We start from the raw sequence: 27,182 nt of genomic DNA, 5'->3' as shown, positions 1-27,182 counted from the left end.
AACACCATTGACTGGAAAAACATTGACTAACAACCACACCCCTAACACCATCAAACGAAAAGAATATCAGTAGGCCTACTAAAAAGTAATCTATTAGACAAACTGAAAGCAACAAACATTCTAAAACTAACTACTAACGTCCAAACCATTAACATTGAATGAAGAGCGGAAAGGCCATTGAGTGGAAAAATTTGACTAACAATCACAACCCTAACACCACTGATAGAAAAGAATACTAAAGAATAGATTACTAAAGAAAACTCAAGGCAAAGAATATACATTCCAAAACTAACTAGCCTACTATTATTGTGCCGTATCACAAACATTAAATGAAGGGCTGAAAGACCATTGACTGAAAACACATTGACTGACAACCGCAACCATACCCCTAACATTATCGATCAAAAATAATACTAGAGAATACTGAGAGCAAAAAACATGCATGCTATATCCACTAACTAACACTGTAGGCCTATAATCTGTCTTGGTAACATTGCTAACACATGACCGCTTCATTCAAATCAGTAGCTTACTGCAAGTGACTCTGCACCAAACAATTTACGAAAAAAACATTGACCGAATCACACTCCTATCAGAATGAAAGTTTAAAACGGTACGGTACAGTAAAAATGTTGTCATCGAAACATAAAAGTATTTTATCTGTGGGCCTCTGAGATGGTGGGTCCGGGGGCCAGGCCCCTTTGGCCCCTCCCTTGACACAGCACTGCCTACACGGAAAAATCATCGGTCCCATACACCTAGGACCAATGACCCATTTTTTTCATAATTGCTTTTAGGGTATCAATTTTTAAGAGAAACGTTTAGTTTTAGGCATGCCAACAGCCGGGCTTGTTGATAACCCATTTGCCATTTTTTTGGTAGTTTTAGCTGTTAAACTGTGCAAAGGTTTGATGAAAATGTGACGGTTCCATACCTTCTTTATGTAAGTTAGCTTAACGCAGAAAAAACCGTTGCTATTGCATCAAAGATCGATATTTTAGAACAAAATTGTAGCCTATTTATTTCTTAAAAATGAAGAGCTTAATTAAGTTATATCTACTGTAAATGACTTTGATCCTTTTTTCTTCAATGTGACCGTCAATAATAAAAAATGAATTCAATTCATCAAAGAAAACTAACTTTGCAAACTAGAATTGGCGTCAACTTGTAAAGTTTGTAAAGTGTGTTTTACCTGTTATCTTGAATGGAAATTGAATTGAATTGGAAAAATTAATTATAGATTAGAGCCTACTTGATGTGTTTGGACAAGAACAAAGTAAATATTTTCGACAGTTTTGCGTTCATTAAAACATCTTTGATGGATCTCGTGAAATAATGAATAAATATCAAAACTAATTATAACTATACAATAAGGCTTAACTACCGGTACGCGATTGGCGATCCACAGCCTTTTACTTTGACATATAGTCAGTCGAAAGTTGTCATATAGTCTAGTCGAGAAAGCTGATGTAGAACTACAGAAAAGTAAGATTGTCACTTTTGGACTTTTACAGCATTGATCCAAAATGGTGTCTAAAACAACGTTAAAAAAGGTTTTACTTAAGTTTTCTTCTATCTATTTTTAAATGTCGCCTTGTAACAGATTTTGTGTGATGAATTTACTGAAGTAGTGGTCAGTTTAGAAAATTTATTTTCTATAACCATCTACCATCCTCCCCTGATATATTGTTGGAAGTTGTCCTGGAGGCCCATTTTGAGCTGAAGTAGGCTAACCATAAACCATTTAGATTATAAATAAGTACTAAGTAGCCTATGTTAATAATAAAGAACTGTGTCGGCTTGACTACGGTGTCAAAATAATAGGGCTAACGCACTCGACAGTGGAGTATAATAAGTGATAAACAGCTGATGTTCTGTTCCTGGTATGTCATTAATAGCGACCATGCACTGCGTCACACATGTTGTGGATTTATGCTAAAATAAATTGAACCTGATACATTTCTAATCCACAAGTAGACCGGACACTAGAGCAGTTCGAAACGAACTTTTTCAAGTCGAAACGAAATCTTTCTTATAGATGTTTGCTCCGAAACGAAATTTAGAAAATTAATAATTTTAGGTGAAAACGAAACGAAATGTTTCGTAATTTCAAAACGAAACGAAATATGTCACAGCTAACAGGCTATTGCTTTAGTGTCAACAGGAAATTTTAAACATCATTTTTTGCAAACAAAAGTGTGGCATTAAGAATTTTATCACTTTGTTAATTGCAATTATAATCAAACCTTTGAAAAACATGATGAAAATTTACTTTGAAGTGTGAGTTTTTGGCACATTTAAAGTTCCCAAATTCTTGTACATTTCGTTTCGAACTCAGAACGAAACAAAGTGGCTTAAATATCGAAATGAAACGAAACGAAATTCTTCATTCAGAAATTATTTTGAAACGAAATTAAGACAAGAGATTTCGCTTCGAAACGAAATATTTTGAATTTTTTTTTAAATACTTTTTGTTTCGTAGGCTATAGCTTTACTGGACATACGAATAAGGTAGGGCAATATTAATGGAAAATGGAATATGTTCATGCTATTTGTGGACAGCTTACTTAAAATAAAAAAATCTCATGATTTTTCATGTCAGAGGTATAGCCAGTAAGTTATAATTAGCAAGTTTGATTAGATATTGGCTTATGTTTACAGGAGTTTTCCCAATGGACATTTAAAAAAAATTAGATTATTATCCAACCGAACTTTCATATACCGTACGATTTATTAACTGAGACCTCTTTAGCCGTTGTAGGCTCTAGCCTACTTAAATTTGTTCTGTTGTAATTTAGTCACAATGGCTTATGTAGTCTACTTAAAATAGTCAAAGCTTGAAAGCTCTTAACTCAACGTAAAACATTTTTATATCAAGTTGCGGCTATTGAATGAAAGTGATGGACATGGAACATCTATTTATTACTTCATCTCTAAATTTCTAACTCTACGAAATGTCATTGTTACGGTGACAGACAGAATGGATATATTATATTTGTTTTTCATAAAGATGTCATGTCGCATATGTTTGAGTTTACTTAAAGGGTTTGGCAACGAATTAAATGAACAAAGTTTTATCAATAAATTCATTTGTCCTTTATGATAAAAATAATTTTTAAAGTTTGAAGTTAATTTGCCTTTTAGTATTTAACAAGAAAAATGTACGCTAATAACAGTAACACGTATGGGCTTTTGTATTTTTAAAAAATTGTAGGCTATTGCAAAAAATGTATTTTTACGTCAAAAACATTTAATCGCTTTTCTTCCCGTTTAACACATGTGCTCTAACCCAGGATTTCCCAAACTTTTTGTTTGCGAGTCGCGACCCTTTTCAATCTTCTAAATGTTTTCGCGATCAGTCGATTAAAATCATAAACAGTGCGAAATATAGATTTGTGGCATTTATTGAACGCTTAATTCGAACAAAAACTAAAAAAACCTACCGGTAGCCTACACGAAACCTGCTACTTTACATGTAGCCTAGCCTATTGGAATTACTGGAAACCAAACAAAAAGCAAACACATTTATTTTGTGTGTAACGTCTTGATCTATCAAGACATTGATTCTTATTGCACTGAATAATAGCTTCATGAAACTCGCGTTTTGCCCATACAAATTATCAACTCGTGAGAATGTATATTGCGTCATAGTGATGGTAACCGCACATAAACATATCGTAGATGGCGCTATAATCGTTCAATCTGTTACACTGTGTAATGGGTGGGACTGCTTTCTGCCACAAAACAAGTTCAGTCGTGGCTTAATGTTTACTAATGCTGGTCTCAAGCCGGTTTTAATGTTGCTTAGGCTGGAACAGTAGGTCTATTTTGTTTTGATTGCCGTCAACGTTGAAAATTCTGATTCGCACATGTACGTTGATGCAAACGGCAGGAGTGGCCTACTGCTGAGTCAGATAATGATGGCCCGTACACTATCTGTAACTACATCATTGCTGTTGTTTTCCGACAACGAAAAATAAATTGAATTGCATGATCAGCTAGTTCTTCCTGAGAATTAAGAGCGAGGTGCTTGGTGGACCTGCTTTATTTTGCGTTGTAAATAAGTTTTGAAACCAACTTAATTTTGTAACGTCCAAATGTGGAAGAAAATACTTGAAACTGTTTCAACAGATTTGACAAATGGTCGATAACAAGAGGTTCAAATAACGTTTGATTCCACATCATTGCAAATCAAAAACTTTTCAGTAAATAAAAACATTTTAAATAAAGCATTTTGAACTTTTTGTTTCCAAATGTTTATTTATTTGATAATTAATTGCACAAACTTTACATTTCAATACAAAACATTGATGTTATCTCTTAGGAGGGACAAATTAAATTCCTTCAGTTTTTTAAGCAAAACTGACATTGGGCATAATTTCAAAAGTCAGTTGTCATTGTTAAAATGGTGGACTAAGTCTAAATTTTATTCAGAGTCTGAATTAGAAAAATCATGACTTCATTTTTCAACATTAAAAGCTTTCTCAAAGCTTTAACTTTTAAAAGCTACTTCACTTCACAATGCAGTGTAAGCGTTTTAAACTCCGATTACATTTCACACCATAAACTCACAAAAATACATGTTTTGAGTGCGCAACTCCATAAAGTCAATAACTTTACCCCAGTTTGGGGAGCCCTGCTGTAACCTACATACAATTTGTGGCTATTTTTTATTATAACAAATTTCTTAACGGGTCAATCCGAGGATGAAAATTCCTATAATCGAGTCATATTGGCATTTGTAAAATCGTTCACAGATTGCCCTGATTCAAATGTTTGCCTTTATTGGGCGTGCATTTCAACATCTTTAGTAGGCTATATACTAGTCTACGCGACTTAAACCCATAAGACATTCAACCATAGTGATGTACGCGCATACAAAAAATATTGACGCCGTCAGCGTAAACGCAAACGTTCGAAAAACCATACGCCGCATGCGTCAACGTAACTTGTAAAAAAAGTTGGCGGCGTCAGCGACAGCACATACACTAGGGTAAACTAATTTTGTTTGCTAGGTGCCAAACATTCACACGGTAGAAACCACTCGAAACAAACAAGTTTTATTTTAAATTTCCACGAAAAAACACAAGCATCTGAAAGTGTTTATCTGACATTTTGCTGTGCTTTGGTTCCAATAAGTCTTTGCTCATTGAAAACATTCTTTCAACTGCAGCGCTGGAAGGTATTGGCGTGTTGTAGCGAAAAAAATACATTACAAAGTATGTGTTGACGCTATGCGCTAAAAAACCGCAAAAACTTTACGGCATAGCCTCAAGCGCAAACTATCCAAAAAAATGTGGCCGCAGGCGTTAGCGTAAGCAAAAATTCTACGCCGCAAGTTTGCGGCGTTGAATTTGCGGCGTATACGTACATCTCTGCCTTCAACGCATTCGGTTTTGAATAGTGATAGGCCTAGAATGCAATACGACAAAACTTTAAGTTACAGTAGGCCAAGATAAATATGAATCATAAGTACAAGCAATATTATAACTTAGTTGAAGGGTTTGGTTTCAATCGTTTTTAGAATTAACCAATCTCTGTCTACTCAACTGATTAATCTGTTTGATTGCTTATAAATTGATTTGATGTCATTCAATTTTTTTTACAAATCATTGCAGTTGAAATACGTAGAATAATTGTAGATAAATAAGGTTTTTTTAAATTTGTTTTCTTTTTTTGTTGGCAAAGTATAATCTTTTTACACGAATGCATATCATCTGTCAGGTTTATTTGCTTACAAAACAAGCATCCTATCAGAAGATGTTTCTAAGTGTACTTTTATTTGTGGCAAGTGTTTCGCTAGCTGGCGCAATACACGAAGAAAAGTTAGCCGCTCCGGTCATTACAGCTGATGAATACCTCGACCAGCTTACGGTAAGTGTCCTTTGCAAACGTCATAGCCATAAAGTGTTCAATATAATTGTAAAATAAACCGAGTTGATAACAGTTTAGTCTGCAATGTATATAGCTTATTGATGGAACACTTAAAAAATATTCTTGCATCCAGTGACGCAAAATGCAAATCTCCATCTGGTAAGATAAATGTAAAAAAATGTGGCCTATTGCTCATATTTTTATTATTATGATTTATACCAAGCGATGGCTCACATGCAGCTGAAAAGCTTTCAATATAAACCTCAGGGTACGGTAAACCTATTAAACTTACATGTAGTCGGCATGCGTTACAAATGCCTCACAATTCACATAACCTATTATAGCATACTGCCTTTCATTAGCTTATACAGTATTGAGATACCATCGCATATTCGGCTTCACCCGTCTTTAACTACAAAGAAGAAAGCAGGGCCACATTTAGAGAAAAAAGGCTCTAGGCTATTGTCCATTTGAGGCCCTTAACCTTAACCCTAACAGCCAAAGAGACAACTATTTCAAACATCTACTGATAAAGAATTTAATTATTAGTGATGGAGAAATATGTACGCAAACAGAGACGTCGCCAGCACAGAATTTCGGGGAGGGGGAGGGGAAATGAGTAGGCTATTATTGCACATGTCAGTGAGTCCGGAAGAGTGGGGGTCTGGAAAACATCCCTCAGAAATTTTTGAAGGAAATGTCTTACAATAGCGCATTCTGAAAGTGAGTTCTGAGACTTTAATTCCAAGTCTATAGTAAAACTCTGTCAAACGATTCTGCAACAAAGGGTAAAAAGATTGTTTAAGTTACATAAAATCAAAATATCTGAAAGAACGAATGGTGGTTAGTTCAATGGTATCTGTGGGTATATCAAGGAAGTAGCCTATTGTAATTTGGTGTAGGCTAACCAAAATGAAATGCAAACTCCAGAGATAAACTGCTAATTAGTTGCAAATGATAGAAAATTTCTTTGTCCAAGAATTTTTTCAAGAGTTTATGGCCCAATGCCCCTTCCCCATTTTACAGTAGACTAAGCCATTGTGGTAAATCTATCAGAAAAACAGAAAAACGTTTCTATCGTTTTGTGCTGAAAAAACTATGTAGGCCTATAGGTTTATAAAAGTTACATTGTGTAAGCTTGTAGTTTTAAGTTGAACTTCATTCAGGCAAGTGTGGATGTGGAACTGGAAGAAAACAGTATGATGGGTCACAAGCCTCCCAACCGTTGGTACTACAACCCTGTTGCAATCACAGAGCAAGCTAGCCAACAAAAGGTTTCAAACTTCTTGTTTGTTTTTGATAGATTGGGTAACTTTACAAAAATAACTTTGTGATTAGGCCTATAGCCTATATGTTACAATACAGTATTCGTTGTTTTATTAACGAGTTGTAGTATTGTTGGCAAACATATTCTTACTGTATGATTGTATGAATATGGGCGCGGATGATTAATAATTTTGCATCCTCTTAATATTATTTTCTAATTCTTTATATTATTATGACTTTGAAAATGCTTGTATTCAATATAGGCTACCACCCACCTACTATTGTCCAGCATTTATCACATTATTTTTGATAGGCTAAAGCTGATTAAACGAAACAATGTCTTAAATTATGCGATGATTACGACTAAGTTATAATCTCTAGCTAGTCTACTTTAATTACAATCTAAAAGCGATTTTGACTCACCACACATATTTTTCAGCTAGAGCAAGCTTTAGCCATGATCCTAGTTCGGCATTACAACTATCTCCTTCACGTTCGACGGGATTTGAGGAAGATAAACAATAGCCTACCTGGACATTTAGACTTGTGGCCTTTGCGTAAGTACACTTGGAATGACTAAGGTTTATCACAGTGCAGCTGGCACTCTTTACTGACTTGGCTAAACAAATTATTTAGCAATTAAGTGATAAGTTTTTGTAAAAGCGATTACAACTGGAAACATTTAAAACAAAATGATGCCTGACATTAGAAGATAACAAACCATAGAAGATTGTGAAGAAAGGGGCGTTCTTCCTGCCTATCAGCACAAGGATGAGCACTCACTAGTCTTGATCTTCAAGATCACGTTGTTCTGGTGGTCTGATCTTCAAGATCACATATTCTTGGTGCCTATATGCCGATAGAAGTGGGGAATTTTCGTCTTGTTTCGGTTTTGACATACAGAAGGCTAGGCGAAAATGTTCAAATGTAGGCTCTGACTTTTCTAGTTATCAATACATTTACAGTAGCCTATAACAGAAAATGTTCAAAGCGATGGAGCCTATATCAAGAATAGACCACCATAAGACTGCTTTAAATGAATAAAAATATTTTAATCCGTATTTGCAGCCTGTGCTGTCAATCAATTACATTATGCAAATTCAATCCAAATTAGGACACCGGATGCAAATTCGTAATAAGTTAATTAATTTTGGTAATGTTAAATAGAGAGCTTCAATCACTCTGATGAAGCTGGTTCCAAAGAAAATCAATCGGACGAGGATCGATTTATTGGGTGGAAACAACCGGAGTGGATGGATAACCTGTTTAACAAAATGGGAAATCTGAATGCGCTTACAGAAGATTTGAATGAAGAATAAAATGTGTTATTTAGACTTTAGTGGATATTTGTAAAGTCATTGAGGGGAGATGGTAGCTTGAGAAATAATGTAATTTGATACAAAACTTCTAGAATGTTAAGCTGCTTTATGCATTTTACTAAATCAGATTATATCATGGGTTAAAACATAGCCTACTGTATCATGCAATAAACTGATAGTGATTTCGACTAACGAAACTGTTTGCAAATTATTTCGGCCTAAGAGTGTTTAAGCACAGTAGGCCTATACTTGATTTTCTTGCTGTCAGTTAGCATTGCGGAAAGTCTGACCGATTTTAGGTAAAAATAAACGAGGTTTACAAGTCACGGCTAAAAAATCTTGGTGCTAATTGGCTACAATGCTTGTCCTTTTTGTTACAGGAATAGTAGCCTATTATAGCTACCAAATTATTGCGTAACTTTCTGACAGTTTACCTACTGAATTCTTTTTTAAACAGCATTGCGATAAAACCAAATTAGGCATTCCATTGTTTCTTTTAAGGTACGAGCGTTAAAAAGTTTGATGAGAGTGCACTCTTGAAAGGAGTAACGTTAAACCTAACTTTTTTTTAAAGTTTAACGGTTAAAGTTAGAAAATTTTTTATGCCCTTTTGTGTCCCCATGTTATACAGGCTATAGCCTATTCTGTCAAAAAAAGTTAATCATCATATTCGGCTTTATTCCTCTTATGGGGGTGGCCGATTGTCTTCACTCCTATTCTCCATCTTATCTTCTTTCAGTCCGATTTTGTCTGCCCATTCTTCACTTGTTCTTTTTGGACGTCCCCGTTTCCTCTTCCCATCGGGGTTACGTCCAAGTTTAGAAATTACCAGGTTACTGAAATTTTATATCATTGTGGAAATTTATTGGAAAAGTCACTTTGGATTTAGCCTAAATACTAAATTCAGTAGTTATGCATACTAAATGAACGATGCCGTTGAAAGAAAAGCAGTGACAAAAACATGACTAAAGCGACGATAACAACAATGCCAAGTTCTCAACACCAACTTTTGATTTACGGTGACCAAATGAAGTTTAATTTATTACGCTCTCAAAATTCAATATTCATCTTCTGCTTCTTCCGCCTCTCCCTCAACAGAGTCGACACCAACTTCTTCATAATCTTTCTCAAGAGCAGCCAAATCTTCACGAGCTTCTGAAAACTCTCCTTCTTCCATTCCTTCTCCAACGTACCTGGGTGGTTTTTAAGTTTTTTCATACAAATTGCATCACAACAACCTCAATAATTTATTGGAAAAACAAAATCTTTTATAGCCTAGTCGTTCTGCGTTTTCTAGAGCCTTGCTATGCTGAAGCAAGCATCATTATCGCTGTCACAATCAATATGCGAAGCTTCACGACAGGCTACTTTATGGATCTTGACCAAGCGTACAGTTTTAATTGTATATTTCTTACGAAAGTTATTATCGGTTACTGTCCTATAGTGACCTTTGATTGCGAAATCCTTATTATGTAATGTATTTGTAGAAGATTCTGCATACGTGTAAGACTAGAAGGTTCTCCAACTAGAGTACTAGACCGAACATTTGTCAGGTAGTAGGTTGTTATGACGTCACAAAGATGTTTGCGGGTAGTATAAATTGACCAGAACAATGAGTTCTTATGACGTAACATTATCGTACCTTCTGTAAGTTACTGGTCAAAGCAAACCTGCTATAAATAGAGGCATAATTTGCATATTGATATAGAGATGGAGATTATTATAATTGAAGGTGAAACTATTATTTATACATTAAAACAGACAACGATCATTTTGTTCGACTTACCAATGCACGAAAGCGCGCTTGGCGTACATCAAGTCGAACTTGTGATCCAAACGAGCCCATGCCTCAGCAATTGCGGTTGTGTTGCTCAACATGCAAACTGCGCGCTGTACTTTAGCGAGGTCCCCACCAGGAACAACAGTTGGTGGCTGGTAATTGATGCCAACTTTGAAACCGGTTGGACACCAATCCACAAACTGAGAAAGATAAGTGAGTGATCACTTCTATAATCTTAAACAATGCATAAACACTGTTTAAAATAACGATAACCTCCCATACTAAGCAACCGTAGTACATTAGCATCAGGGCCTGATTAAGGCTCACGGGGGCCCGAGGCACAGCTAAGTTTTGGGGGCCCTATTGGCAAACGCTTTCGATGCAGAGCAGGAGTGCTCAACTGTTACAGCAAAATCGTTACACAATTTGGAATTGTTACTCAAAAATAACAAGTGTGCACACACTGGCACAACAACTTTCACTACCTATGCCTACGGTAGGGAAAAGTGCTATAAAGCGAACCGGCTGATAATTTGTACCACTGCTGTTTTTTCAATGACTGAAGTAAATAATTTCATGGTTTGTGAACAGCTTGAATTAACTTTTTTTACTGACCTAGTTTTTACTATTTCAGAAATTCAGATTCAAAGGATTGAGCTGGTTCTTTGTTGCTACTAGAGGTTTTGTGTTTTGGGGGTCTGCGATGTTATTTTGCTGGTCTAAACTATTGAGAATTTTTCAAATATTGCTACAGTTACAAAAGATTATACAAAAGTAATCTGCAGGAGAGGCATTACTAATAACTATCTGCCAAAATCTTGAAGAAATGTCCACTGTTTAATTCTAAATGACACCAAGCAACATAAGATTATGCTAACTGTAATATGGACCACCTAACTGTTTGGTAATATGGACCAGTGGTCCAGGTTATGGTCAATTGGTAGAAATTTGTTTCTCAGTAATGAAGACAGGCATAGAAATGAAGTTCCATGAGATTTATGCATTTTTTTCAAACTTTCTAGAGTGCATCATAAAATATATTTGTAACTTGCTTTCTTATAGTGATAAAAGCTACTACCAGTAATTTGCATAATCACTTTGATATTATAAACAATTTGATTAAGTTCTGACGACATGTCTGAGCATGGAAATTGGATTTAAAAAAGCAAGAATTTACCCCATTAATCCTCTTATATTTGATGAAAGTGATTTTCACTCAGCTGAAGTTACTGACAAGCCTCATGAAGTAGACACCTCTCCAAACAATGTATCACCGCTGATAATTGATGATCAAGATATGTCTACTCAAGATGCAATTTCTCGAAACATTTCACCTTTGTCACAAGATGTGGTAAACATTGAGAAAGTGGCAAAAAATCTATCATGTCAACAGAATTAAATGCTGGAACTTTAGCTGATGCACCGTATGAAGCAATCTCACAAGCACCAGGACCATCGTCATTGAGTGTTAAGAACTTAGGCTACAACCTTGTTCAGTTAGCATGTCATGCAGGGTATCTGTCGAGGACATAAGCCCACTTCCAAAACAAGTTACAAAGGGAAGAAAACGTAGAAAAACTACAAAGGCTACTGTGCTGACAGGTACGCCACACAAACATAAAATCAAGTTCACAGAAAAAGCTAAACTAGCAAAACAAGTGAGAAAAGGCTTTAACCTTTAAGTCTTCAAAAAAGAGAGTTATTCCAAGCAATGCTGCTTCTGCATGCACTTGTCTTGTGTGTGACGAGTCCACTGATGAGGATTGGATTCAGTGTTGTCAGTGCAAGAAATTGGCCCATATGATGAAAGTTGTGCTGATATATCAAATGCTTATTTTTACTATTGTGACGACTGTGCCAACGATCAATGATTTGAAACTTGTTTGAGATGACTATCATGAACGTTTCAGACTATTTTTATTTATTGAGTGTTTGTGTTCTATTTCATGCCTTTGAAGTTTGACTTCCTTGATATATTTACTTTCACATGACAACGGTCCATATTACAGTATGGTGGTCCATGTTATGAAACAGGTGGTCCATTTTAGAAACTGGGTTGATATTATGGACCACTATATAAAAAAAATAATAATGTAGTTTTCTTTGTTTGTGTTATGTTTTTTTGATTGGAATTGTTCTTGCAAACCAACTAGCCTGTAACTAATCAAATAAAGTTAGTTGCACCCCAATGTTGTGGATCTTTTTAAAAAAATTAAGATTTTTCATTAGGTGGTCCAAATTATAGTACTTTCCCTACTAATGTAAAAAAATGGGGGCCCCCAAAACCAGGGGGCCTGAGGCCTGTGCCTCATGGTTAATCGGGCCCTGATTAGCATGTAATAACTGACATTAGGACATGGTATTGTCAATCAATTGAAAGCAGTTGAATCTTAGCTCACTGGTTAAGCGCACTACTCCAGATCAAGCGGCGCTGGCTCGACTCTCGGGGTATGCATTTGAGCAACGTATTTCAGGACTGCTCTCAATTCAGCAGCACTTATTAGCCTATAGATACAATACTTTCTCGGCAATAACAATCGGAAACTTTACTCTGTCAACCTCGGTAACCGGCCCTGTGTCAGAGGTTCAAAGACAAGTATGCTAAACTGCTGATATAACCTATAACACGTCATCAGGCTTTGTTAGTCCTCCTGGTCAGTCCGAGGATAAAGATTCAGAGCCAACCAACCCTGTAGTCTGCAACACGTACCTGGATAGTGCGTTTGGTCTTGATTGTTGCAATGGCAGCGTTGACATCCTTAGGCACGACGTCACCACGGTACAACATGCAGCAAGCCATGTACTTCCCATGGCGAGGATCGCATTTCACCATTTGGTTGGCTGGCTCGAAGCAAGCGTTGGTGATTTCAGCAACCGACAGTTGCTCATGGTAGGCTTTCTCGGCAGAAATAACTGGGGCGTAGGTGACCAAGGGAAAGTGAATACGAGGGTAAGGCACCAAGTTGGTTTGGAATTCTGTCAAATCAACGTTAAGAGCGCCATCGAACCGCAGAGAAGCGGTGATTGATGAAACAATTTGGCCGATGAGACGATTCAAGTTGGTGTAAGTTGGTCGTTCGATGTCGAGGTTTCGACGACAAACATCGTAAATAGCTTCGTTGTCAACCATGAAAGCACAATCGGAATGCTCCAATGTGGTGTGAGTCGTAAGGATGGAGTTGTATGGCTCGACAACTGCAGTGGAAACCTATAGCAAATCACAAAGCGAAGATTTTACTTACTATGACGACCAGAGTTACATGCAACATTTAGTTGTTTCTATTTTTATATCAGACTCAAAGTGGTCCATATCACGATCAATTATAAGAAATTAATAAAAACAATGCAGATATTCAATTCTGAAGAGCTGAGCCATAACGTAGCCTACCAAACACAAAGATTGATAGTAAATTTTAGCAAAACCTTAATATTCTCATGGACTTCTAAATAGTAGAATCTGGACTGGAAACCGACTTTACGCAGTGTACAACAGTTGGCTAAAAAGTTACCAGTTCTTATTTTAGTGCTTTTTCAGTTGCTGCCCCACCCCTTCTCGTACAGTACCAGCACTGTACGAGTTAGGGTTATTCGCTAAGAGAAGTTTTTGGATACCTCAGTAACTAACCCTAAACTTGGCTGTTGGCCAACTGCTGTACACTGCGTTTCCAGTCCAGATTCTACTATTTAGAAGTCCATGAATATTCTCCATTCAGACCACTATATTGCAAATTTGTTTGACCTGAGGTGATGGATAGATGGCAAATTCAAGCTTCGATTTTTTGCCATAATCAACAGACAGACGCTCCATAAGAAGTGACGTAAACCCGGAGCCAGTGCCACCTCCAAATGAATGGAAAATCAGAAATCCCTGAAGACCAGTGCAATTGTCAGCAAGCTTTCGAATGCGATCCAAAACCAAGTCAACGATTTCCTTTCCTACAACCAACAATAACAGAAACACTGTTGTGCAGCCCGGGGGTGCAAAAAAAAACTTTTGAGTGGGGTTTTGAAAAACAGTTGTTGCATTACAGGCTACATCAAACTCAATGGTAACTTTGGCTGAATTTTCACTCTTCAAACCCCACCCTTACTTATAGACTACGCCACTACAATTATACATGCACTATAAATAGCAGAATTCAAATAGCGTACCACACAAGTGTTTTAACACTATCTAAAAACACAACAAAAAATATTCATCATTTCAGTTATGTAAAAAGCTTGGATTTATGGAAGATATATCTGAAAAAAAAAACGTTGTTTTGTCAGCTATAAATCCTTTACAAGTTTACCGGTGGTGCAATGTCCACGATAATAATTGAATAAATAAAAAGTATATAAACAAATAAAAAATAATAGAACGACTAAAAAGTAAATCAATAAGTAAACAAGACGCTTTACTTACATTAAACGTAAGTGGATAGCCTAGATTGAACCTGATATTTATTCAAAATCTAACAATGATTTAACATACGTCTGTGCGAACAACCAGCGCGATCAAGCGATGAAACAGGCAGTGTGCACTCAAATCTCCTGTTAAGTAACAGAACCACCTACACGGCGAAAGTGGTACATCAAATTAAAACTAACCGATTGTGTAGTGTCCTCGAGCATAATTGTTTGCAGCATCTTCCTTTCCAGTGATAAGTTGTTCAGGATGGAAAAGTTGACGATAAGTTCCGGTTCGAACCTCATCTGTAACAAGTGAGTGAATGAGCAGTTGAGTTTTTTAAAAGATTTTACAGCACTAACAAACTTATTAAGTTTTCATGGCGACTAAAATCTAAAACTTACCGACAACAGTTGGCTCCAGATCAACAAATACTGCTCTTGGAACATGCTTTCCAGCTCCAGTTTCGCTGAAAAAGGTGTTGAAGGAATCATCTCCACCTCCAATGGTCTTATCACTTGGCATCTGACCATCAGGTTGGATTCCGTGTTCCAAGCAGTAGAGCTCCCAACAAGCATTGCCAATTTGGACTCCGGCTTGGCCAACGTGGATTGAGATACATTCACGCTAAGGACAAGATACCAAAAAAATAGGCAAAGGATGCGAAGATAAACTGATAGTCCAATCACTGAGAATTGAATCATTAAGAATCAATGCATATAAATAGGCTACAGTATGCCCTGATAAGTAGACCCATATGAAAAACAACCAGCAAAAGCCATGAAAAATCACAATTCAAAAGTGGGTAAACAGGCTATGTAACTGTTACTAACTTGACAACACGTGGCGCAAATGAGTTTAAGATAGGGCAGACTTTGTTGGAGTTATAACGAAGCTATCTTTAAAGGTGTTGTTTGTGGTTATGTCATTCCTTTTTTCAACTATTAGCTCCTGGATGTCTTATTTGCAGTAGAGTTGATAGGGGGATTCAGGAGGGTTCCTTTAGGCCCGGGGCCGGATCCAGGAAGTTCAAGAAACCATTTTAAATTTTATTGGATATACAATAATGCGTTTTTCTTAGAAGTAATTTGATTTGGGGCCCAAGGATCTTATTGGTAACGGGCAAAATTATCCTCTCAACAAAATGTTTAAGCCATCGGTCTTGAACAGTACTGCGCCTTCGCCATCGCTACTCTTATCTTCACTTCATTTGTTGACTTTCCATTTTTCATGAATTGTGCACCCTGCATTATGATTACGTAACAATTATGCAACAATGTAACAAATAGATGTGTTGTGTCGGTACCTACGCCAGTAGTAAAGATGCCATAATAAAGATGTCATATCTCATTGTGGGTCGGCACAATAAAACTTGCATTAAAAGTGGGTCGCGAACTGAAAAAGGTTGGGAAGCACTGCTGTAGCTTACTGTGAAAAAAAACAACTTATTATTGTAACACAAACGTGTCATAGGTACTAATAGGGAAAAGTATTAGTGCACATAAGCCGTCGCATAGCTAAATTCCAAATAAATTACAGTAGTCAGTAGCTATCACCTAAACCAGTGGTTCCCAGCTGCTAGTCCGCGGACCGGAGCCGGTCGGCAAAATATCTTACTTTCTGCCAAGCAAACTTCAATATGGAATCATAAGCATTGCAAAGTTGTCACCTTACTGTAAAACTCATTCAACGCTTGGTCTTCCACAGCTCTAAAATTGACTTATCTCCCTTCATTAATGCAGCAAAATTGTTTGATAAATGATGATAAAATTAAACTTTTTGATTACTTAAATTTTGAGCATCATGATGTTGCAGCATCTTCTGTAGTGCTAGGTTATGTCATTACAAGTTGTACAGTTTTTTATTGTAATTTTTTTGCTTGCTGCTAAATTCTTTTTTTTTTTTATTTGATTAAAAGTCACAAACTAAATGAGACGTCTCCTTAAACTTCAGATTCAGCAAGGATATGTCATTGTGCCATTTTTTCCCTCTTTAGCATTTGTGCCAGTTTTTCCTGTGGCAATTTTTTCTGTGTCATTAAGCCATGGGTCGGCAACTTGCGGCTCCGGAGCCGCGCGGCTCTTAGCTCCTCTGAAGCGGCTCCCTCTAGATTTGACAAAATTTGGAATTTAAATTTGCGTTTGATATCAATCATTGCAGAAATCAGTTCATAGAGGAGATTCCGGAATAAGAAAGGATCGTTCCCTAAGGCAGCAGGTTAGATAAAAGCCTGTGTATTGATCCGTAGGCTATTTACAAAACTACCCGGAAATACGCGTAGCCTAGGCCTATTACGTTTTGTGGCTCTTTGGTGGGCATATTTTCCGAAAATATAACAGAAGAGTTTTTTTATTGAAAAAGGTTGCCGACCTCTGCATTAGGCTATTTCCGTGCCATTTTATTCCTAAAACTGTTTCTACTAGCTATTTATGCAAGAAATTTTTTCATCTCTAACTAATTAAACAAAGCAAAGAAATTGGCTGGATGCCGAAGCAGAGCTCCGTATTTCAGTAACTTTTTTAATGCCTCGCATCCTACTGTCAACGTAACAGCAATACATTTCCCAATATGCCTATCATTCATTTTGTATGTAAATGGTTTGAAATTTTATTGTTTGAGTTGATTTCGTTGCCGTTTTTAATAAAGTTTTCGTATTAACAAGAAAGCTTACGTTGTGGTACGCAATGACAAATTTGGGTAACAAAAGATTACAAATACTTGTTCTATTCGCAACGATTGTTTATTGCAGGTCCGCAAACATTTTTCAAAATTTTTGCTGGTTCGCAGTGTTAAAAGGGTGGGAACCACCGATCTAAATTTCACACTAAACCAGCCTGTGAAAACCAATTCAGATGTCTAACTTTTCGAGCCTATGTGCATTGGTTAGATTCTTCTCGTTGTGATGTCACTGAGTTTTCATTGTGATGTTATCAAAACTTAATTCAATGACTGAAAATAAATCAATAGTTTTTTTTACAAGTCTAAACCTTAAACCATTTGACCAGGTTAACACTCACAATAGCATTTCAAAAATTTTTTTTTTTTAAATTTACACCTTTAAAAAAATTAAAAACAAAATTAAAAATTTAAAAAATTTACAAATTTTAAAAAACAACCGTATTTGGAAAGGTTAGGGTTAGGGTTTTTTGAAATGCTATTGTGAGTGTTAACCTGGTCAAATGGTTTAAGGTTTAGACTTGTAAAAAAAACTATTGATTTATTTTCTAAATGATTGCTTTCTGTGTTAGGTTGATCGCCCATTTGAGGAAGTGTCATAGTACCTGATCACCTTTTCCAGTTAGTTTTTCTCACTTTTGATTCAATGACTGAATCGTTTTTATGACGTCACAATTCTCATAACCTTAAAACTAAAGCTGTTAAAAGATTTAAGTGAAATTTGTCAAAATTCAGCATCGAAAAGTACACTAGGAACCGTAAACATTTTAACAACCTTAAAATTTAGGCAGCACAGTGTTATCAAAATAAAAACTCAGAAAATTATTGGCAAAATGCTTAAGTTGAACTTTCCTTGAATTAAACTATATGGCTGGTTGCAAGCCATTGGTTATGCAACCATAGGCAAGACTTACCATGGTGATGAATGTCTGTCTTGCTTCAAGTGTCAATGAAAAATAATTTTATTTCAAAACTAAAGATCCAGCTCCTTTTACGGTTGCAAACTTTCAAAGAAAATTTTCTTCACAGAAATGATTTTGACCACATTTTGGTATTATGATGTAATAACAAAAAACAATCTAATAAACTTGGTTGGTTATAATCGCTTCATCAACAATATTGATTTAGGAAATATTCTTCTATTCACAACTAAACACAGTAAACGGTTGTATAATTTTTAGCTGTCGTCTGCAAAATAAAATGAGGTAGACTTACTGTGTTGCCAATTAGTATTATAAGCAAAAATGCATTAAAATCACCAAAAACTTATTTCATTTTCTAAATGTTTTGTAAAATTAGACTGAATAATCAAAATGTATCCGAGAAAAAAAAGAGTAGTATGCATGTATTTTTTTTATTTAATCGTATCCTTGCGTTTGATTACTTTTTTTTCTAAATTCGTACGGTCACACTGAGCCGATTTCCTGTAACTATTGAATTGCTGGTCTTTTATGACATCATATTTCTTTTTTTTTAAGATGCCTTTGAAGACTCTCAAAGCAAACGTTCAGGAAGCTTGTTATCTTTTCAATTTCTTTTTTGTGTAGTCTGATTAAGTTTAAATCGCTCTTGCAAGTGTTAATTGTAATTGTAGGACTATTATCACAAAAACAACATTTTATTTTGCTATCTCTCTTCCAGGTTTGGTGGCTGTACAACTTTAAGATAGTGGTAGTTTAGCTAGTAGGCTACTGTTTTATCGATGTATATTTTAAACTTTTGGGTTTTGCCATTTTTCCCTTTTGTTGGTGTCAAATTCGTATGTTTGCTTTGCCGTTCTGTACGTGTTTGCGCCAGCAGCAAAAAATAACATTGAATTGAATAGTGTTTTTGAGTTTGTTTGGGCCAATTCAATCTAGTGCATTTTTCATTGCTGGCGCGAACATGAAAAGAACGACAAAGTAAACACACGAATTTGGCACTAACAAAAGGAAAATACAGCAAAACCAAAAAATTTAAAATATGCATCAATAAAACAGTGTTTCAAAAACACTATCTTAAATTCGCACAATGCACGACGTGCACGTCCACCATACTCTGAAGAAAGAGACAAAAACTTTTATTCCGTCGATAGTAAATTAAGGCCTACAAAATTAACACTTGCAAGTGCAACAAGGATGATTTAAACTTTACAACGCAAAAAGAAAATTCAGAAGTGACTAGTTTTCCGTCTTTCTGAACTTTTGCTTCGACAGTCTCGCATTCAAAAAATTAGTTGTGATGTCATAAAAGACTCAGCAAGGCAAAAATTACAAGAAACTGGCTCAGTGTGACCGTGCGAATTCAGAAAAAAATAAAGTAGAGATTTAACTAATTAAATATAATACAATTTAGACATACTATTTCTGTTGAAATAAACTTTGATCAATCAATTCAGGTTGCAATTTCCAAAGGTTTTACAACAATTACAAGGGAAGTAAATTTTTGGCGATTTAAATGCAGTTAGCCTATTATTTCACCAAAAAGACTGCCAAAGTGACAACAATGCGAAAAATTGTATTGAAAAGTAAAAGAAAGATTATGATTGTAACACTTTGTATAAAAAATTAAGGCTACAGAAGTAAAGCAGTTTTGATGATACGAATTTTAGTACAAATAATGTAAAAAAGGCCTGGCAGCACTAATTCTAAAAATACAGTTAGGATACCGGTCAACTTAGAATTTTATGAACAATTTGATGAGAAAAATAAGTATTTTGATCAATTTAAAGTTGTATTTCAATGATAAATTAATTGCATCTTAGTACAGAACAGGCAACTTTTTTATTTGACCGAATTTTCACTTGAAAGCCTACTTTTATTGTCTTCTCTTTTTTTCCACATTCTACTTCACAATACTTCTACAAATTATTAAAGAAGTAATCGTAGCTTTCTTTTTATATTTTCTTGAATTTAGTTTAACTATAGTCCTAACTTTGCACTAATCCTAAAAAATTGAATTGAATCCAGTTTTAAGATTTGGACCTGAAGAGCAAAATTCTTGCATCCAATTTTTAAAAAGCGCGGGAAACAATAAATTGTTCAATGTTCATTCATCAAAGACGCACGCAGACAGCGGCGAAACCAGATCCATTTTACAGGGGACAAGGTTTTTTCAAGGAAGGGCAACATTTTAGTGACGTCATAAACAAAGGTGATACAGCAGGGGTGGCCAAACTACGGCTCTCGATCCTCATGCGACTTTTTAAGCCTTTGATTGAGGCTCTTTATAATGAATTTGCATCAATGAATTATATTATGCATTTTTCCTGTCTTGCCAAGTTGTTTGACTAGATTACAAACAAAGCGTTCTCGCGTCTTTGAAATCGGTCTATAGCCTAAGTCTCTGACTGCAGTTGAGTTTTAGAAAAAAAATGTCACAAGCAGTTGAATGTTGTTGTTGGGAAATTATTCCATCCACTAAGTAGGCTACTGCTGAATGGTGTAACATATTTTCTGCACAACATAAGCCTACTGTTGTGCAGAAAACTACTGTTGTGCCTTACTTAGTCTGAGAATGGAGATTCAAACCAATAGCAGTAGTTTCTCAATCTCAGTGGCGAACCCTTTTTATTCATTGAAGTTGTGTGCCTGCCTCTGCACACCTGTGTGAATGTGTAGTTCGATTTCAATTCAATTCAATTTATTTTTCTTTGTCGGAAAACAACAGCAATGATCAAGGGCGCGGGAAGTAGGGGTGCTCAAGAGGCTTCAGCCCCCCCCCCCTAGAGCTAAATCAGCCCCCCCTGGAATTTTTTAAAATTGCTTCAGCCACCCTAGAAAATTCTAAAAATTTAAGGTACGGTACATAACATATTTTCAGAAAATTATTCGAGCAATAATTGCTAACGATGAATCGAGTTCCTGTTACGTGTGGTCGCGCTCATCATTCGCAATAAGAGTCGTCAATCACAGGGAGCTATAATACCTCGCAGTAGCGGTACCAGCAGGGCCGGATTAAGGCGGGGGCTGATGGGGCTGCAGCCCCAGGCCCACCAAGAAAATAGGCCCACCGATAACAACTTACTAAGAGTAACTGACATGCTTATTGTCATGATCTAAAGAATAAAGGACGAGAATCATACAACGAATATGCTAACTGTGTAAACCAGTGGTTCTTAGCCAGGGGCATGCCTCCCCAGGGCGCGTCAGCTAATTTCCAAGGGAGGTGCGAGACCTAACCGTTAATTTAATTGAGTTATGGTCGTGCATAATAGAACGGTTTCATAAAACTAGTCGGGCACTGCAGGATGGCAAAACTACTTTGAATAAGGCAACAAATTTTCTGAAGACACATCACTTGATCCATCGAGCAGATTCATAGTTAACTCACATTTGCCAAACATTGCCCAAATTATTTTGTGTATGAAATCCCGAATTGCAGCATACGATCGTCTTAAAATAATATTGTCGTTTCTGGCGGAATTAAACACCATGTCTAACTGAAACATTGAAGAGAGTGCAAAAACATTGCTTCACAATTATCCAGATGATCTAAATTCTAGAATAATCACTGCTTGGAGAGATGATTCATTTTTCTTCACTGCTAAAACAACACCATTTTAACAGCGAATGCAGGAAAGACACTCCAATGTTTAGATTTATCAATGAAAATGAGTTTATGTATGCATTTCCTAACGTATCTGTTGTAGCCTACTAAGAATGTATCTGTGTCTGATGATTTCTAATTGTTCAGGTGAGCGCTTATTTTCAGTGCTTAAAAGAGTAAAGAATTAACTGCGTTCATCCATTGGGCCAGAAAAGGTTGCATTCCTTAGCTCTACTCTGCATTGAAAACAAAATTTTGGAAAAAAATAGACACCCATGATGTTATTACCAGCTTTGCTTTGTTTAAATCCAGAAAACATGTCATTTGAATGTGTTCAATAAGTAAATACTGTAGTTCGGGTATAGTTTTTGTTATTTCATTTTAATTGTGATTGGTACAATAAGGAGAATGAACAGTGTTGTACGCGTCAATGAAATAAATTGACGGCGTCAGCGCGAATTGCCTAAAAACTTTACGCGTAAAGTATTGCGTAAGCTCTTAAAGAAATTGACGGCGTCAGCGCTAATTTCTAGCGCTATTTTAGCCAGGGTCTCACAAAACGGAAGTATTGCAACCAAGTTTAAGCTAACAAAGGCTGTAAATAAAGAGCAGGTTTTATGTTTTGAGACTGTATTGTAATTAGCTGCTTAGCTTATTAGTTATTTACTTGTAGAAACACAAGCATTTCAAAACGTTTGTCTGACAATCTGCTGCGTTTGGGACGCATGATGTCCTTTCCAAGTGAAAACATGCGTTCCACAGTAGCGCTTAATGGTATTGTACGTGTGTTGTATTTCAAGAACAAGTCTTGAAAGCGTTTACTCGGAAAGGGATCACTGTTCCAAGCGTGCTGTGATGGTTTAGCACAGGGGTGGGGAACCTGCGGCCCGCGGGCCGAATGCGGCCAGCGTGACTGTTTCATGTGGCCCGCGTCAAAATTTCTTTACCCAAAATATATTGAAACAACAGCTCAAAAAAGAGTAGGCTCTACATTCTCGGTATATTGCGAATGGCCTGTGACTAGTTAATCCATCGGCTTCGCTCCAGACTGACTGATAAAAACGTGGAGATGCAGATAAGAGTTGCAACATCTTCTGTGTCAGCAGACATCACACGACTCACCAAAAATAAAAACTTTCAGCCATCCCACTGGCTGTGAAAGTGAAATAAATCATTGTCTACTTCGCTGCATTTTTTATCTGTAAATAAAATTTCGAATTTTTTAGTGGCCCGCCTGTATTATTTCTCATTTTATGTGGCCCGCAATACTAAAAAGGTTTCCCACCCCTGGTTTAGCATATATAAATCTTTTAACGCGGTCCACTGCACCAACATCGCTGTTTTCAAGGGTATAGAGCTCTTAAAATAATGTATCTTCAACCTCCGCGATGACATTCATTGATTTTCCTCTTTCTCTCTTTGATCCCTCGTTCTCGATACTGCTCACGATATGAGTGATCACTATTTGGGGAACTTCTTCCGCTTGTATATTCCAGGTAGCCATTCCAACCAACGCGAAAACGGGTAATTCGGATGAGTCGCAATGGCCAAAATACATCGTGAAACTCTGATTGTGAAACGATATTTTCCACGAAAACAAAAAATGACACAGCGCTTGACGCTTAAAATCGGCCAAATAGTTGACGACGCTATCACTTCCGTCAACTAAAAAATAAATTGACGGCGCTAGCCTCAGCGTCAACAAAAAGTTGACGCCGTCAACGTACAACACTGGGAATGAAATATAATATAGGCCTCAGATTACCATATAGCCCCAGGTCCATCAAAACCTTAATCCGGCCCTGGGTACCAGCCACCCTCCTTACTAACACGGCGGTCCATCGTTTATTGGACATCATTCTGCAATATCCACTTTGCAGCATAAAACAGCAAGAGATCTGGTTGTTATAACGGAGTGCGGGCCAAACTTAAAGCATTATGCTCTGGATCCTTATACATTCACTGCAGTAATCATGCTCTCGATTTGTTTTTGCAAGACGTTGTAAAGGAGGTGAGGCTTATTGCAGATGCCTTAAACTTCGATCACGGTGTTGCAGTTGTAATCCGTGAATCTATCGTCTAAACGTAAATCATTGTTCATGTCGCTTTTTGGTTCCGATGAAGTTGCCTGCAATTTGCTGGGTTAGTTTCCTACTCGTTGGTGCGTTCGTTCTTTTGCCCTCGATCATGTTGTAAAGTGCTACCCTACCCTGTTTGGCTGTTGCAATGTCTGACCCACATGACAGAAGATAGTGCAATGAAAGGAGACGAACGTGCAAAAATATTCAGCTTGGTAAAATAAGCACGCATGATGTGGCTTTATTTTGCGATTACCTGCAGCAGTGAAGTTTTCCAGTTTGCAGAAGGCGTCGCAAAACAGCTCCAAAACAAGAAGATCTCTGCTTCTTCATCTTTGGATCATCACCATTTTCCGCGAACGGATCAAAAATCTCAGAAAAGGTTAATCCGTTTCCATGCTTGTGGAAGCAGCGAACGTCTTTGCGTCTGCCAATAACCTAAAGACGCCAAAGAATCTCCAAGTGAGCAAAACTCCAAGTGAGCAAAACTCTAGCAAGATTTCGAAACACAGAGGAATCGGATGGTTTGTCGTATGTGGGAGAAGGAGCGTGGAAACGGCAACACATCGAAGCCCTTGATTTTGTTCAAGCTGAGCTTGATCGAAGATTCGACCAGGCTGATCTGCTTACAGCAGCCAACAGAGAGAAGACCCTTCTGAGCTGTGCAAACGGTGAGGAAGGATCTGATACTGAGATCAGCTTACTCGATGCCATCAGAAAAGATCGCCTAAAAACGGAACTTAGGCCTACCTTGCTCAGCGATGGTGTAAGTGGAAAAACCGCAAACTCCGTTAAAAAGGTTGCTGAGATACTATCGCAATTTAAACCTCGAAGACTAGATCTTTTCAAAGAAACGTGAAAAGTTGTAGAGCTCTGCCTTTGCCTCCCGGTTTCATCTGCATCATCAGAACGTTCTTTTTCTGCTCTATGCCACCTGAAAACGTGGTTGAGAAGCTCAATGACACAAAAAAAACTTAGCCTACTCGCCTTGCGTTGATGCATGTCTACCAAAACATTTTGAACACTGTCGATGTCAAAAAACTCATGACACAGCTCATAGAGAAAAACCTGAACGAAAAGCAATCTTCGGAAGCGTGTGAGAACTCATTTCCACAAACTGTAGTTTTCATACCACTTTCTAATTTGTTCGTTTTCATTTTAATTTCCTGAATAGCTGCTTTTGTAGTTGCCGTTCTTCGTTTCTTACAACTTTCAATGGGCGTGTTTTTGGCGTCTTAGTTATTACACACAGGAGGGCACCGATAATACCTACTACCAGTTTTAAATCAAATATAGTTATTACTATCTGAATCCTTAACAGCCTGTTTCACCTTTAACGGATCATCAGAAGGGTCAAATAGAATTTGAATAAGACCTATTTGAATAAGACCCTATTTGATTTATTTTGATTTTAAAGATTCTATTTGAATAAGACCCTTCTGATGATCCGTTAAAGGTGAAACAGGCTGTTAAGGATTCAGATAGTAATAACTATGTTTGATTTAATTCGCTCTGCTTTGCTTTTTTGCTTAGCATTGAGCACTTTTTGTAGTATTAATAGTTTTTATTGTTTTTACTACCAGTTTTAAATGTTCTCCCACATTAAGGGAGGTCTGGGGGGCGAAGCTCCCCAGAAGCTCACAACACTACGGCAGCTTCAGCCCCCCTAGAGAAGAATAGTTCCCGCGCCACTGGCAATGATAAAGTTACCAATAGGTAACGGGAATAAAACCAACAAAAAGAAACGGCGAAAAAACCAAAAAAGTTTAAAACGTGCATGCGATGTAAATTTAAAGGATACGTCGATGAAAGTAAATTTAAGCAGGGCCACCAAACCTAACAGTTTAAAATAGAGGAATTAGTTGGCGCGACCCAAAAAACAATCGTTCGAAATCCTTGCGGCCCATACGTTTCAGAAGCGTATAATTTTGAGCAAAATGTTTTGCAATTTAATATCAATTTCAATACGGTCGTCCCCGCTTATTAAGCCCACATCGGGACTGGACAATTTCGGGCTTATTAAGCGGGGGACAATTTTCTACCACTCCTATACCTTCAGTAATTCCGGAATGGACCAAATTGGGCTTAATAAGCCGGTGGACCTATTAACCGTGGGCTTCGTCGTCGTCGTGTGAGCCTCTGGGGGCCGAGGATCCATCCTTTTACCACCCAGATTTACGATGTTTCCGGACTACACTGAAAAGCTACTAGAGAGCAGCCAGTCTTTGGTTTCATCATCCAGCGTGACGCGTAGACCCTGCACTCCGTTAAATGGCTTGAAGATGGTACAGTCATTGATGATGTGATCTGCGGTCTGTTCCTCGGCACCACATTCACAGGAGGAGGAAGAGGCCATTCCCCATTGGTGCATGGTTGAGCGAAAAAGCCCGACGGCCGTACGAAGACTGTTGAGGCGCACCCATGTCTGTCTTTGTAGTGTCAGGCTGATGGGGCATGTGACGGCGTCGGAGATGAACGAATGAAGTCTGGTGGTACTTGAATTGACTTCCATTCAGAATTCCATTTATGGTCTGCCCATTGCCCAATTAGCCGCAGAGATGTCTTGTTCATCAGCTTTGTTGATCAGAAGTTGAGTAGCTGGCACGAATGGGTGTATTGATTTCATTCGACAAGGGTGCTCGTTTGGGGGAGCAGAGATCTTGTGGTGGAGAAGATGTTAGGCTCCAGTGCCTGTCGGCCGAGAGACAGAGTGGCTTCTTCCCGACGAAGCTCAGCAAGTTGGATACCAGCGAAAATGGGGAGATTGTACAATGGTGTGAGACGCAGGCATCTGGTCACTGTGCGCAGGGCGTTGTTTTTAATGGCAGTGTCGATGTTGTGGCAGTGAGCACTGCGGCACCAAACAGGTCCACAGTGCTCTGCTGAAGAATAGACAAGGGCTAAGGCTGCTGTACGGAAAGTGTCAGCCCTCGCCCCCCAGCTAGAGCCTGCCAGGCGCTTGAGTAGCGCAGCGCCGGATGTCAGTTTCTTGCGCAGTGACACCAAATGGTGGTGGTATGTGCAGGGCCGGATTTATCTGATGGGGGGCCCGGGGCACTTTTAGATGCTATAATCTTTTTCAGGCCGAGTGCTATTGTCGTAAAAAAACAAAAAATCACTAAAGTGTTGACTTTTTCCTTGGGCAAAATTGAAGGTTATTGATATTTTAAAAATGCACGTTTGTGTCAAAATGATTGAAGTGTTTTTTTTCATGTTGTTAACTAGATTTGCAAAATAACGTTTTCTACATTTTTTTTCTAATTTGTTGGACA

At 37.4% G+C, this 27,182-nt stretch overlaps 2 protein-coding genes across 2 annotated transcripts; one reads left to right on the top strand and one right to left on the bottom strand.

Annotated features, from left to right (window-relative positions):
- Positions 1-5,729: 5,729 nt before the first annotated feature.
- Positions 5,730-8,479, top strand: LOC145765639 (uncharacterized). The gene is made up of 4 exons (XM_082577470.1): positions 5,730-5,874; positions 7,041-7,148; positions 7,580-7,697; positions 8,308-8,479. Exons 1-4 carry the CDS (start codon positions 5,761-5,763, stop codon positions 8,457-8,459), a joined length of 492 nt encoding a protein of 163 aa, XP_082433596.1. The 5' UTR covers positions 5,730-5,760; the 3' UTR covers positions 8,460-8,479.
- Positions 8,480-9,307: 828 nt separating this feature from the next.
- LOC145764887 (tubulin alpha chain, testis-specific-like) lies at positions 9,308-18,481 on the bottom strand. The gene is made up of 7 exons (XM_082576581.1): positions 18,220-18,481; positions 15,034-15,256; positions 14,830-14,934; positions 13,979-14,175; positions 12,950-13,447; positions 10,246-10,439; positions 9,308-9,652 (listed from the first exon to the last, which is right to left on the bottom strand). Exons 1-7 carry the CDS (start codon positions 18,220-18,222, stop codon positions 9,517-9,519), a joined length of 1,356 nt encoding a protein of 451 aa, XP_082432707.1. The 5' UTR covers positions 18,223-18,481; the 3' UTR covers positions 9,308-9,516.
- Positions 18,482-27,182: the final 8,701 nt, after the last annotated feature.

This window comes from Aplidium turbinatum, chromosome 2 (genome assembly GCF_918807975.1).
Source record: "Aplidium turbinatum chromosome 2, kaAplTurb1.1, whole genome shotgun sequence".
NCBI lineage: Eukaryota > Metazoa > Chordata > Ascidiacea > Aplousobranchia > Polyclinidae > Aplidium > Aplidium turbinatum.
Note: the sequence above shows the minus strand (reverse complement) of the source record. Positions and strands in the feature narration are given on the sequence as shown.

Excerpts from the sequence above, each read along its gene's own strand:
- LOC145765639 (XM_082577470.1), top strand. The coding sequence starts at position 5,761 with ATGTTTCTAAGTGTACTTTTATTTGTGGCAAGTGTTTCGCTAGCTGGC. Across the intron at positions 5,875-7,040 it reads AATACCTCGACCAGCTTACG|GCAAGTGTGGATGTGGAACT; the intron begins GTAAGTGTCCTT and ends AACTTCATTCAG. Across the intron at positions 7,149-7,579 it reads AGCAAGCTAGCCAACAAAAG|CTAGAGCAAGCTTTAGCCAT; the intron begins GTTTCAAACTTC and ends CATATTTTTCAG.
- LOC145764887 (XM_082576581.1), bottom strand. Across the intron at positions 14,935-15,033 it reads TCTGGAGCCAACTGTTGTCG|ATGAGGTTCGAACCGGAACT; the intron begins GTAAGTTTTAGA and ends CACTTGTTACAG. Across the intron at positions 14,176-14,829 it reads TCGAGGACACTACACAATCG|GAAAGGAAATCGTTGACTTG; the intron begins GTTAGTTTTAAT and ends TGTTGGTTGTAG.